At 46.4% G+C, this 14,676-nt stretch overlaps 1 protein-coding gene across 1 annotated transcript in view; it reads right to left on the bottom strand.

Annotated features, from left to right (window-relative positions):
- Nucleotides 1-14,676, bottom strand: part of LOC147891110 (threonine--tRNA ligase, mitochondrial 1-like) — a 53,375-nt gene that overhangs the window by 36,727 nt on the left and 1,972 nt on the right. The window contains exons 3-5 of the mRNA XM_087389385.1: nucleotides 10,694-10,819; nucleotides 10,423-10,482; nucleotides 10,210-10,299 (exon numbers count right to left, since the gene is read on the bottom strand). Of these exons, the coding sequence (XP_087245511.1) occupies nucleotides 10,210-10,299; nucleotides 10,423-10,482; nucleotides 10,694-10,819 (276 nt within the window). The remainder of the gene's footprint in view (nucleotides 1-10,209; nucleotides 10,300-10,422; nucleotides 10,483-10,693; nucleotides 10,820-14,676) is intronic.

Below are 14,676 nucleotides of genomic sequence, written 5' to 3'. Positions count from 1 at the left end.
CGGCTAGAGCGTAACATTCCTTCCCTCTTCAGACATCAGCGTCCTCGATGATAAAGTCTGGGAACACTCTCCGCAACTGATATACGGATTCCCAGGTAGCTTCGGATAGAGGCTGACCATGCCATGCAACCAACACCGTGGGTATCTTCCGATTTCGTATTTGCATTGTTCCTCGGTCCAGGATTCTTGTTGGTTTGCGCCTTGCAATATCCTCTATCTCCTGAAACAAAACCACACCTTCGATTAGTGAGTCACCAGTATGTAAAAATTTCTTTAAACGTGAAACATGAAAAACCGGGTGCACCTTACACCCCTGTGGCAATTCTAATTTATAGGCTACACTGCCTATTCTCTTTAGAATTAACCACGGCCCACAGTATCGAGGTGATAACTTAGCACACTCTCCTGAAGTCAACGACTTCGAGTGCGAAGGAATTCTGAGAAAAACTTTTTCTCCTTCTTCAAATACTCTTATAGACCGATTTTCATCCGCATACACCTTGGCTCTATCCATAGCCTGGCGGATATTAGCTCTCGCAAGTGCTAGCATCTCCCGCATCTGAACTACAAAGTTCGCGGCACTAGGCACTTTCTGAGGTACTCCAACTATAGTTGGATTGGCTGGCCTATAACCATAGTTCAGCTCAAACGGACTGAACCCAGTAGATGAATGTTTCCTATCATTGTAGGCAAACTCCAACAATGGCAACCACTTGTCCCATGTATGTTGCCTCAATGACACATATGCTCTCAGCATATCCTCTAAAGTCTGGTTGACTCTCTCCGTCTGACCATCCGTCTCAGGATGATCCCCACTACTCATTCCCAACTCAGTCCTTAGTGTCTCAAATACCGCTGTCCAAAAATGACCGGTAAACCTGACATCTCTGTCTGACACTATGGATCTAGGCAATCCATGCAGACGAAATATATGTCTAATAAACAAATCCGCCACTTGCGGGGCACTAACAGACTCTCTAGTCGGAATGAAGTGAGCCATCTTGGTTAGACGATCAACCACCACAAGGATAGAATTATACCCTCCTTGTGTTGCAGGTAGTCCTACAATAAAATCCATGGAAATGCTCTCCCACTTACTTAGTGGTATTTCCAAGGGCTGTAAAAGTCCGGGTGGCTTCACCCGCTCGGCCTTACTTACCTGACACGAGAAACACCGTGTCACATACTCATGAATATGCTTTTTCATCTTTGGCCAAAAGAAATCTCGCTTCACGAGATCATATGTCTTCTCGACACCTGGATGTCCCGCACACGGGCTATCATGGCATTGTCGAATGACTCTCTGCCTGAGATCATTCTGACCAGGTACTACAACCTTGCCATTTCTAACTAGCATACCATCCCTTATGGTATATCTTGCATAAGTTTGGCCTTTTCTGGATGCCAGGTCATCCTTTTCACTTTCCCCGGGTTTTAACACATGAGCCTTAGGCCATAAGCTCTGGACAAACTCGTCCACCTTTTGAGTTTCTCTGATCTCGGTCATTAGAGCACTCTCTAATACCGTGAAACTCAGGTTGTGCATAATGCGAGACAACGCATCAGCTACCTTATTGTCTTTTCCTCTTCGGTACCGAATCGTTAAATTAAACTCCTGCATGAGCTCTGCCCACCTAGCTTGGCGGCCCCTCAAGTCAGGCTGTTTACAGAAATGTTTCAGAGTATCATGATCCACATCCACATAAAACTCTGAACCATACAGATAATGCCTCCATGTTTTCAAAGCATGGATAACTGCATACAACTCCAATTCATGAGTTGGCCAATTCCTTTGAGAGGGAGAAAGCTTCTTGCTTTCAAAGGCTACTGGCCTTCCCTCTTGAAGGAGAACTGCTCCTACCGCAATGCCACTTGCATCGGTTTCTAGGAACAACGGTTTCTGGGGATCAACTATTTTTAACACCGGTCCTGAGACCACAGCTTGTTTTATGGTGTTAAAACTTTCTTGTTGATTCTGTCCCCAAACAAAAGGTACTTTATCTGAGGTCAGATCAGTCAATGGCGATACTATTCCGGAATATCCTTTGATATGCCTTCTATAAAACTGGACAAATCCCAAGAATGATCGCAACGCGGTCAGACTCTGAGGGATTGGCCAAGTTAGTATCGCAGCCACTTTCTTCAGATCCATTTCTACCCCCTGTGGAGTAATTATGAACCCTAGATACTCAAGCCTAACCATACACAGTATAGTTTTCTTTTTATTCACATAAAGACTGGCTTTCCTCAAAGTACTGAACACTATTCTTAAGTGTTCATGATGCTCAGTAATACTTTTACTGAATATCAAGATATCGTCAATAAAATGTACTACGAACTTTCCGATATACGGACGTAGTAAATCGTTCATAAGCATGACGAAGGTCGCTGGAGCATTGGTAAGTCCGAAGGGCATCACCAAAAACTCATAATGACCAAACCTGCTTCTAAAAGCGGTTTTATGCACATCCTCGGCTCTAATCCGGATCTGATGATAGCCGCACTTAAGATCTATCTTGCTGAAAATCACGGCTCCATGTAATGCATCTAGCAAATCATCAATCCGAGCCATCGGATACCTGTGCTTAACAGTGATATTATTCAATGCTCTGTAATCTATACAGAGGCGAAACGTATCATCCTTTTTCCTCTTTAATATCACTGGTGAAGCAAAAGGTGAGAAACTTGGTTGAATCTGCCCCAACTTGAGGTATTCTTCCAGTTGCCTACGCACCTCTGCTTCTTCAGTAAAACTCATTCTATAGGGAGGTCTATTCACAGGTTCTGCCCCCGGGATCAGTTCAATCTTATGCTGAACTTTCCGCTCTAGAGGTAACCCATAAGGTAGTTCATCCCTAAAACACTCAGAGAACTCCTCTGTTATAAGATTAGCCAGCTTGGCCATCTCATCACTTTGCGTAACATCAGTGCTAGTCGAAGAATCATTCACCGACTCTACCGATGCGGTGCAAAGGTACAAAAACTCTACTTGAGCCTTTCTGATTTCCATCACGGAAACCAATGGTCCCTGAGGTATATCTTTTTCACCTCGCAAGACATAAAGCACATCATTCATCTTGAATTGATATATGTGCTTTTTCCAATCAATGGCTGGATTCTTACTAGAATGCCACGCCATTCCCAGGGCTATATCCGCATGAGCAAGCTTGGTCATCTCAAAATCAAGCTTCTCAGTATAGTCCTGAATCCGAAGCTCCAACTGGGTAACCCTTTGGTCCCATACTTCAGTTGAACTTCCATCGGCCATCCTGACTGTATACGCATAGTCAGATGGACTTGTCTTTAATTTCAGCCTCTTCACGAGCTTGGAGTTAATCACATTGTGAGTTGACGCTGAGTCAAACAACACAATGACATCATGACTGGCCACTTGCCCTTTCATTTTGATTAACTCCGTATCATTGAAGGCTGTATACCCCGTTGCTGCGGGCTTAGATAGGATGTTATCAGGTGCACTCGTCACTAACTTAGTAACAGACACACAGAACAAACAAGGTACTAACCTCTGAGAAGATCCCGCTAGCTGAATCTGCATCTCTTCCGCTCTGGGACTTCCCTGCATCTCCACGTCGCACTCTGAGATCACCATCTCAGCCATCCGACGGTCTTTATTACGTGGACAATCTCTCCACTGATGAGGTTGAAGGCAACCAAAGCATAAGCCTTCTCTCCTCGCTTTTTCCCTTTGTTCCGGGTTCAAGGGAGACTTAGACCAAGCCCGGGCTGCCATTGGAGTTACTTTTCTCTTCACTCCAATGGTGGTACTTGGTTTGGGAGTTTCAGCCGGTCTCGCCTGCTTGGCTTGACCACTCGGCTGCGAACCACTCCCTTTACTAGTCCACTTCTTCTTAAACCCAGATTTCTTCGGATACCCATACTGGGTTCCGACCTGTGCAAACCCACTTGGCTTGCTGCCCTTGGCATCCTCGTAGTTCAGGGCTATAGCTATTGCATCATCTAGCGTGTTCGCGTAATTAGCCCGAACTTCCATTTTTATTCGATCATTCAATCCAAATATGAAATCTTTCACTTGGATTGATTGAGGCAGGGGTTCGTCAACCTTCATTACTTTCCGAGGTCATGCTACCTCGGCTAGAGCGTAACATTATCACGGGAGTAGCACCTCTCTTGTCCACCCAGCCAAACTGCCAAAACTTCAAGCATAAGAGAGAGAACCATTTCGAAATCACGTAAATCCACACTTCTTCATTCTCTCTCTAGCCTTGACAGACCCCAATTCCCTAGATAGATCTAGATGCCACATGTCATCCATATAGGGCCTTCCTAATGCAACATTTCACCCCTCTCTTGGGATGCATTTAATTCCTTGCCCCTAGGCACAATCTTTGCACTAGGCCCCTGGTCTCAGATCTATCTAGTCCGGTGCTATCAGCCCTCACCTAGGACCTTGACATTAATCCCTCCCGATCATTTACATAAAGCGCAAACACATATATTACAAAGATAGATCCTATAAGGGAAATGTCGACTGATTCTTCCGAGGTCATGCTACCTCGGCTAGAGCGTAACAGGACGCCCACCGTGACTAGAATTAGCCCACCGTGTGTTATTTGCATGCAAAACGCTAACAATTAATGGGTGCCATGGTGGTGCGCTTTAATTAATTGTTGCACGTGCTAGGAAGAGTTATTTTCCTAAGCACTACGGGAGCCTAACAAGCATCTAGGAGGTGGTTCGCGTGACCAAGTGCTTCGAAGACACTCAAGTTGCCCTTAGTGGCATATAATAGGACTTAGTCTAGATTTTAGACAAGTGGTATGTTGCCAATTTGAAATGAGCTTGAAGTTCTTGTAATTTGGATTCATGTTTAAAAAATTTGTATGAGCAGCTCTACGCTGAACTGTGTATTCACTTTCTCTCAAGAAATAAAATACCTTCGGGGGGGTCCAGCCTGACATGTTGTCCTGGGCCCTAGCTGTCTGTAGAGTGAGGGAGAGAGAGAGCGCTTATGAGAGTGTTTTTGCAGTAGTTTATAAGCGAAGAGGTTACATATAGCAAGATGTACTTTTGTTACAAATAGATATTGCTAAAGCTTTTGATACTATTCAATGGGACTTTATCTTGCAGACCATGCGTTGCTTGGGATTTGCAGAAAAAATGCAGCATATTGTATATTGGCTTTACTGTGATAGTAAAGATTCTTGCATACTATCTGGGGGACATTTCTGATCAGTGGACTCTCCATCGTTCAGTACACCAAGGATTTCCTCTTAGCGCACTCTTGTATGCGATTGCTACACCTCCAATGCTTTGCTATATTGATCATCTTGTGGATACATATGCTTTGCATGGTTTAGAGATTCAAGGAACTAAACCCATGATTGTGCAAGCTTATGCTGATGATTCCTTCTTCACTCCTAAAAATACTCAGAAGGATCTTTCACAACTCACGAGTGCTTTGTCTCTATATGGTTTAGCTGCTAGCCTACAGGTCAATTTCCAAATGTCTAAGTTGCTGCCATAGCACGCTAAAGATTGGCATCATCTTTTGTGGCCAGGCAAAATTGTTTTGCCCACTCAGATTGTTCGTAATCTTGGATATCCCTTGGGATGGATGGTCACTTGCCACCAGCAAACGGATTGGGTACTTGAAAAGCGTAAAACGAAATTGGAATATTGGAAATTATCTACTTGGCCACTCCATGTTCAACTTCGTATTACTCAATCCATTTTGGTTGCCTACACACAATTCTTTTTGCCATTGATGATGTTTGGCAATAAGGATATTGCATGTTTTATGTCTACTCCTATGGAGACCTTCTAGCAGTCAAAACATGGTCCAGTAATTTATGTAGGGAAATCAGCCTTGGGCTGCTATGATGTGTCACTTGCTCATCCTTATCCACTCATGCATTTGGCCATTGGCAACCTTCTAAGTAGGATTTTCTGTTAGTATACATTGATGGAAAAGCTAAGGGCTGTCCCTTTGTTTCCCGCATGTTTTTGTACTGGAAGGAGATTCTCTCTCATCTTAAAAGGCAAGGTCTTGATTTTGTGAATGGTAAATCCCTAAGGGCTGAGAGTTTGCATTGGTCCAAAGTGTTTGCTCATCCATTGGCCTTGCAAGAGCCTCAACGCTCTTATTTTATCAGTTTTAAAGGGATTCAAATTGTTGACGGTGTTCTTCAACCTGATGAAACCTTGCGCTATCTTTTCCTTCTGCAATCACAAATATGGTTTCGGTCTACATTATCGACCTTTATGGCAGTACCTCCAAATGCTTCAAATTTTCATGCCAATTCCAAGACTTTAACTTCAATATCGTCTTGAAGATTGGGCTTTACACTGTCAAGGCTCGCTCACTTGTCCTTTAATGTTGGCTCACATCACGGTTGCCAAGCTTTATAAGGTTTTGATGCCTTCACCTTGGATTTCAGATAAAGCAAATCAGATTTGGAGTATGCATCGTGATGCAAAATGGTGGCGGAAAAGATTAAAGCGACATTGGACTTCCAAAGTTCCTCTTCATCAACAAGTTTTCCTGCGGCGGGTGATGCTTGGTATTAAGCCATTTGGTAGAAGCATAGATCAAAAATCTTGGGAAGGTTAGGACAGGTGGTACCTACAGTACACTAAGGACAATCCTAGTATAAAGGAAGGTACTTGGGACACCCTAGGCTATAAAAGTGAGAGCTTAGGCTCATTGGGGCATCTTGGGATTGTGACTTCCCAAGAACGCCCAACTTGGAGAATTGACCTTTGAGGCTAGTGACTCCCTGATGACATCCATGCATGGGTGGGGATGTGTGGATGGATAATGGGACACATACTCTTACTTGAGAGAGCACATGCACAGGGTTTGCCTGATCCTAGCAAAAGATATACAGTTTGAGATGCACTAGCCACACGAGATCTTGTTTCTTTCTGACTACTGGTTGTCTTGCAGGTAGGTTTAAGACCATAGATTTTGTTAAAAGTACGTTTCAATACTAACATGATGTAGTGAGTGATGCTCCAAGAGGGGGGGGGGGGGGTGTCCGCGCGTGCATGCATGCATGCGTGCGTACGTGTGTGTGTCTGTGTGTGTGTGTGAGAGAGAGAGAGAGTGAGAGAGTGAGAGAGAGAAAGAAAGAAAGAAAAGAAAGTTTATTAAAGTCTTCGGAAGACCGATGGGTCTATGAGACTGTGAGAAACTTGATACAATGAACTATGGTAGTGGAGCTACTAAACAAGCATTCATACCAATGCAGAATGCAGAAAATGCAAAATGACAGTACTAAATCCTAAGTACAAATGAGAGAGAGAGAGAGAGAGAGAGAAATTAACGTCCACGGAAGGCCTCGTGGGCCTATGGGACAAGGTACAAAGTACACCAAAAAGGATGATCTCATACAAGCCCCAGAGGGCTGAGCAAATGGCGCGCTCAGGCCCTTGTTAAGTGCTAAGACTGCTAAACTAAGAAACTGAGAAACTGATAACTCTACAGAGAGCTCAACAGCTCGAGAAAAATCAAAACCAGATATAACAAGAGACTAACAACTGTTTGAGAGCTATAGCATGCTAAGAGCTGAGACTAAGGCTCAGAAGCCAGAGCCCGGTACCGTGATGGCTCGTCTGTGAGCAGCAAAAATGTCTCGCATCTGTGTCTGCCTGGCTGTATCATGCTATGGTGGTGGAGGGGGGCATGGTCTCCTCGATCTCTCAACCCGTTGGGCTATGTTCAGAGTGACCCCTCACCTCAGGCGGTCTCCCCTGAGGAAAGTTGTGATAGGACGGACCTCAACAGAGTGCTCGAGTCACTCTCCGTGCCCCACGTGGTCTCTGCGTCCCTCTCCCAATAATCCACGCTGCCCACATGTCAGCTATCCCCTCCACCTCCATCCCGCTGTGTCCTCAAGCTCACTTAAATGCATAGAAGTCTGTGACGTGTCGCTGTACTCTATCAACCTCTCTGTCCCGCGGTCTAATTGCCTCCTGCTGCTCCTAATCTGTCATAGTAGGGTCTCTCTGTGTCGGCGCATCTCAAGTAGATATAGGCCAATCCAAACCTGGTCCTGGAAGTGGATCAATCGTGAAAGTGGACCGAAGCGGCTCCCCTCATGGTAGAGGCAATGGTATTGTCCCCTGATCTCATAATAGGTTGGGCAAGCACATAGGAAATGCTCCTCTGTCTTAGTCACTCCTAGTGTGCAAAGCGTGCATATCCTCTGCTCCCTAGGTATGCCTGCTGCTTTCCCCATCTCGATGATGAAACGAGCATCTAATCAATCAAGCACTTTGCACTATCTCAAGATTCTATCTATGAGTCCAAGCTAATCTATCTTGAAACCTAATTGACTTGAGCTACATGTCATGAGCACTCTCTTCATCATGTCTCCACATAGGTTCCATCCACCTTAGAGTGCTCCATAGATCCTGAGGCACACATGTTTTGTCATGGTATCAGAGCTTAGGTATAGTCTCCTAGATTAGTTGTAGACACTCCTTAGAAGCTCATGTTTTTCTCCTAGGTTAGCTTCCCTAGTGAGAGATTTTCTTAGTATTAGAGATTTTTTTTTACAATATTGACTGAGAAGTATGTGAGTTCAAGATAGAGAGAGATCAGTTTTTTGTTCTAAGGAGAAAGACTCCCATGGCAAAAGCAACCACCGCAACTTCTGCTTGTAGTCCTCCATAGCTTGCAAAACTGCTTTAATGGCAGACAACTCCTTCATCGAGGACTCGTTCTAAGCAACATTTGTGTTTGTTGCATTCTCTGCGAGAGACTGGGCACCTTTACAGGCCTTCTTGAGATAAGCCTCTCCAAAACAGGCAAAACCATCACCCTCGAGGTCGAGAGCAGCGATACTATCGACAACGTCAAAACCAAAATCCAGGACAAAGAAGGGATTCCTCCTGACCAACAACGTCTCATATTTGCGGGCAAGCAATTGGAGGATGGCCGCACTCTGGCAAATTATAACATTCAGAAAGAGTCTACGCTCCATCTGGTGCTGAGGCTGCGGGGTGGAATTATCGAGCCTTCCCTGATGGCGCTAGCAAGAAAGTACAATCAGGAGAAGATGATCCGCCGCAAGTGTTATGCACGTCTGCATCCACAAGCTGTAAATTGCCGGAAGAAGAAATGTGGACATAGCAACCAGCATCAGCCCTTCAACCGCATCAAGCGATGCAGCAGCCCCGAATGTCTCCAACCTGCAACAGCAGAAAACGACCTCGCAAGATAACCTCGCAGCAACGCCAGACGAGCAGCTGCCAGACCTAACAAGCAAGCACCTACGCGTGAGCTGCAAGGCGGCTCCTACACCGACTACAAGGCTCAAAGCTCTCCTCTCTACAAGCATCTCCAACGGCTCCCGTGACGGAGGCGAAACGTGCCATTGAGCCAGTGCAATCAACAGCTCCCACGACGGACGGCATCGCTCAGATGACTTCAACCCACGAGCTTCATCGCTCCATCGCCACGCCATTCCGTCGACCTCTCGCCGTCGTCGCTTCTCTGCATGGAAGCTTCAACCTAAGGTTTCAGACCTTAGGCCACCTGGCTGATTGCCACGTGGTAGATAAGGTGGTAACCTTTAACTGTGGTTAAGTTAACTATTTGGGTCAGTTGAACCTTGGTACAGTTTCAGTAACTGTGAGTTAACTAAACTGGGGTAATAGGCCACCACAGTGCCACCTAAGCGCATAGCCCCTACTAAGCACAATATGAAATTCAGCATGTGAATCCTTGTGCCACATCATCAAGGCCCCTCTTCTTCACAAAACCTTTGACAAGGCATAACTTGCAATCCAGGAAGAATTTGCACACGCTCCAGAAAGAAAAAGTGATCGTCTTTTTGAGCTCTACGCGCCTGTCAAGTCAGAATCATTGTATGCAATTAGACACTGCCAATATTGAAAGAAATCAATTGGTAAGACCTTTGCAACAAATGGAAAAGCAACGCATGAATGCAATAAGCATGCCGAAAGCACAAGTGCATGACTCAAAAGTTCAAGTAGGTCACATACATATCAGCTATGTGTGCTCTCTCTTTGTGCATTTGCACACAAATTAACATACTAAGATGCATCACCTCCGCAGAACCAAAGAGCAAACTTAGCCAGGACAGGTAATTATCAGACAGCAGAACCCTTTAGAATCCCAATTTTTGTAAGCAACTTGTTATGCTCAGTGACAAAAATGCTAAACCAATACAAACATGAAACGACTCAGCATAAACTAACCTTTGCAATATTAGAAGCCTGAGCATTGATACGGTTGAAGTGGTCCTCGTTGAGAGTCAAATCCCCATAAAAAGCATCGTAATAAAAGCCCTATACAACAGTAAAAGTCACCCACCAGCAAAACAATCAATCTCTGTATGTCCAAATTTTCACTACAAATGGGAGTTAGAGCTCTAATACCATGAGAAACAAAGAAGCCCATTTACTACTTACCTCCCCTCTAGTCGTACAAGGCCCAATGCATAATTTGCATCCATACTCCAATTCAAGAGACTGCAAATCCCCAGCATTAAACGTAAGCATAATTTTCTGAATAAACATCCAGAGACCAGTCCTTTGCAATGATATGACCATAAGATAACCTCACAACAGAAACAATCAAGTACAATACTATATTATCTCTATGAACACAGCTTACCAGCACAAACCAAGTCCAGAATATATACAAAAGGAAGTCAAAAAACACCGGAAAGAACATACAGACCTCACCAAGGATGTGAGCACTAGAATGCCAAAATGTATCACGGCCCTCATTAGTGCCAAATGGACAAAATTTTAATGTGCAATCTCCCTCCAGTGGTCTTGTCATATCCCAAAGGGTGCCATTTACCTGCATGAACTAACATAAATACTAAGACAAAGCAGGAAATAGAGAATAGAGTGATTTGATCTCAAAATTTCATCCCTGCCATTAATATTAGATCCATAATTACTATTAATACAATGCTGTTCTGAAACAGAGATCCATAATTACTAGAACAAAACAAAATAACAGAAGATTGTGTGAGAGTAGATCACAATACAAGAAAATTCTACACCTATGTAGACACAAATCAGGGGTTTCACAACCATAGATAACTAGCAATGCCACCTAGTAGGCCACTTGCCCATTACAATCGTAAGCTACCCTAGCTGAGCTTCACTAATGTCAGATTTTAAAAAAAGATGGTTGATTGGTCCAAAAATGACATGAGGAGTACAAAAACTTGTAACCCTTGGCTTCTCTATGAAGACAGCAGCACACAATAGACATACAAAAGATGCATCTCCCTTGCACGGCAATAACACCAGTGCTTCCAAGCGCACATCCAAGATCGAACATACAAGGCAAGCACCAGACATTGTTGAGCCCCAAGATAGAGCAACCACAAGTGACACTGCCCTCCAGTATCCATTGTGGTAAGCCCTTGGTTCCAAACCAGGCCATGCAAGTTGAGTTAGGCTGCAGTTGGATACAACCTTCCAAACCATCATGGAGATGGATGCCAACAAGCTACTTGCATTGCCTTTGTCCTCTCTACTCAACTCGAAACAAGGGGTGTTGGTATGCAAGAGTCTCAGGGTGGTTCATAAGATTGGGCATAGAGCAGGATAGATTACCCCACCCTAGTATCCCCTAGATGCTGACCATGCCTCTCTACTAAACAAGAGAGGAACTTGGTCATCAAATCAGATCCTTTCAGCTACACATCTCCGGGTTTTGGATTGACCCCACTTCTACACTTCCAACAAAGAGTAGGTTCTACAGGGCTCCCTTGTCATAATAATCGAGGCTTGCGGCAGGGGATGCTCCCAGAGATCACCTAAAACTCGATCTCACTGTTAGAAATGACCCAACAGAGGGTACACACAGGAGAAGACTGACAGAATAGCTTCAATTTTCACCCCTATCCACAAGATAAGCGTGTATAGTTAGCAGTTGGATATCTGGCCGGGAAGGCTCTACTCTGGTGAAAGGAATTGAGGCCTCAGTCATCCACCTGGGCAGAGTTCGAGGAAGCCTTTAGAACTGAGTTTCTAAAAAAGGAAGATGACTATGACATTGTGGCCAAGTTTAAGGCCTTGGATATGACCAAACAGAGCCTCACTTTCGAGACCTATCTCCAGAAATTCCGTGACCTTCAAACTCGTGCTACAAAGGTGGATCCTGTGACCCTTTTGGGTTTCTTTGTGGCCGGCTTGCCCGATTCAAACAAGTTGCACATTAAGAACAATAGGAGCCCCACTCTGAAGGCCATACATTTCGCACGCATTTATGATGATACGATGGCCTCGACCAAGAAGTTGACTACACCTGAGACCCAGGGTAAGAACAAGAGAAAGTTCTTCAATGCAGATACTAGCACCGAAGAAGTGAGAACTTCTGATCCTCAGAAGAAGAAGAAGCAGAAATCTGCTAAGGGCACGGGGAGCGCTTCCTTCGTTCGCTTCGGCTTTGGAAGAAAGGGCGATACTTCATTTGTGAGGAGTGTGAGCATACCCGAGCTGATTGCTCGAAGAGGCCCAAAGCCTCACAGAGACCTACACCAAAGATCAAAGAACCACCTACGAAGTCAAAGACAGCCGCTCTGACTACTTTGACAGGTATTTGTGTCCAGTCGTCATTCTTGTGATTGTTCTTTTGATAATTCACTCTTTGGCCCCCATGATCTCTACCGGGCTTATGGTGAGATCCAAGGGACCCGGATTCACATTCTTTTTGACCCACATAGTTCTCACAACTTTGTTAACCACAAACTTGTGCACAAGCTACAGCTGATTACGATGCCTAGTGATCACACCTACGAGGTGCAACTTCCAGCTGGGAAGCAATTTTGGGATCACAAGGTGGATCGACTTCCCGTCCGGATTCAAGCTTACAAAGATATTTTGAAGTGCTACGTCATGCACTTGGATCATGTAGACTTGTTGTTGGGCATGAATGGTTTAAAACGCATCATGTTCAATTTGATTGGGAAGCTCATACGCTTTCTCTTTTGTACAGGGACACCCAACTTTTGATACAGTGTGACATCCCTCCGAGGGACCTCTTGTAAATGCAATTGAAGTTCAAAATATATTACAAACAACTTCTTATGATGTGTTTCAATCTGTTTTAATTCCATTTTCTGCATTTGTTGTATCTATGTACGATGCAAATGGTTACATGTGGTTGAACATATTGCCTCGATAGGCTATCCTAAAAGGTTGGGCCAGGCTCAACGGAAGATGGAGGAGCTGCTCGGTGAGCTCCCCCCCTCTGCCTGCGGCCGCCTGTAGGCTGCCCGCGGCCTGTTTGCTCTCCCGCTGCCCGCCCTGCCTCCTTGCCTTGCCCTCGCCCTCGCCCTTGCCCTCGCTTCGCCTCGCCCCTCCTCCCTCTCCGCTCTGCCCTACCTCCCCTGCTCCACCTCCGCCCCTGCTCTACCTCCCCCCGCTCCACCTCCGCCCTTGCCCTTACCCTCGCCCTTGCCCTTACCCTCCGCCCGCTCTGCCTCCCCCTGCTCCACCTCCGCTCCGCCCGCCCCGCTCTGCCCCCCACTCCACCTCTGCCCCCCCCGCCCCGCTCTGCCTCCCCCCAACTCCACCTGCGCCATCTCCCCCACTCTGCCTTGCCTCCCCTGCTCCTCCTTCCTCTCCACCTCCGCCATCTCCCCGCTCCACCTCCACCATCTCCCCCGCCCTGCTTTCTCCCCCACTCCACCTCCGCCCCCCTGCCTGCTGCCTTCCCCGCTCCGCCCCCCCTTGCTACCCCCTCCTTCCGCCTCCTCGCCGCCTCTCACCTCTTCCCGCCCTTCTGCCCTCCCGCCAGCGCACCCCCCCCACCATTCCGCCTCCTCCCACCTTCTTCTCTTCTCCCGCCTCCTTCCATTTCTTCATTCCTTCCTCCTCCTCCTCCCCTTGCTCCCTCCTTCCTCCCCTGCCCTCTCCTTCTCTCTCCTCCGCCTCTTCGCTTCGTCCCTTTTTCATTTGCCTCCCTTCAGCGGGAGCACTCGTGTTTGTTACGGTGAAAGAAAATCTTGGTGATGACCTTTGGTTTGGCTAGAGGGGCTCTATGGCAGCACCCTCGACTCCCATAGCCGTTAAGATTCTTCTTTCCCCAGCTGACAAGCAACAGGTACAGCAGGCAGTCGAGTCCCTCCAGGACAAGGCGCTTATGGGCAGAATTGTGGGCCTCACGCCTACACAGAGACAGGTGCGAGAGTGGATCCAGGCGAGCTTGACATTAGAGGGCGACCACATCCAAGAGGTCACCATCTATGGATGAGGTTTTCCTCATCCAGTTGAGCACCCCTGACACCGCCTCAACACTTGTGGAGCAGAGCCCCATTCTCCTTGGCCCGCACCTTGTCTACCTCTTTCCTTGGTATCATGGGTTCACAGTGGAGGACATGGATACGACACCATGTTCCACGGTCTTCGATTACACTCCGCTTCCCAAGGCTCCCCAAGGAGTATCGAGCCATCCTCCCTTCCATTGGCCGAGCATTTGACACAGTGCTCGAGTCCCCGCCAGAGACAACCGCCTCCGCCCTAGCAGATGATGGAGTCCCCGGGATCAGACTGGTGGTGGAGAGCCCGGAGTCCCTCCCAGAGCTGATCCTTCTGGAGACCCTGGAAGGGGCCAAAGGGTGGAGATCTCCAAGCTACTAGGCCAGTGTCTTCGTTGCAGACAGATGGCTCACCTCGCAAGAGATTGCCCCCCGTGGC

The sequence above is a fragment of the Dipteris shenzhenensis genome, chromosome 18 (assembly GCF_047967505.1).
Source record: "Dipteris shenzhenensis isolate YYH24624 ecotype China chromosome 18, Dip_SZ_1.0, whole genome shotgun sequence".
Lineage (NCBI taxonomy): Eukaryota > Viridiplantae > Streptophyta > Polypodiopsida > Gleicheniales > Dipteridaceae > Dipteris > Dipteris shenzhenensis.
The sequence above is the reverse complement of the archived record's forward strand: the minus strand, read 5'-3'. Positions and strand labels throughout refer to the sequence as shown.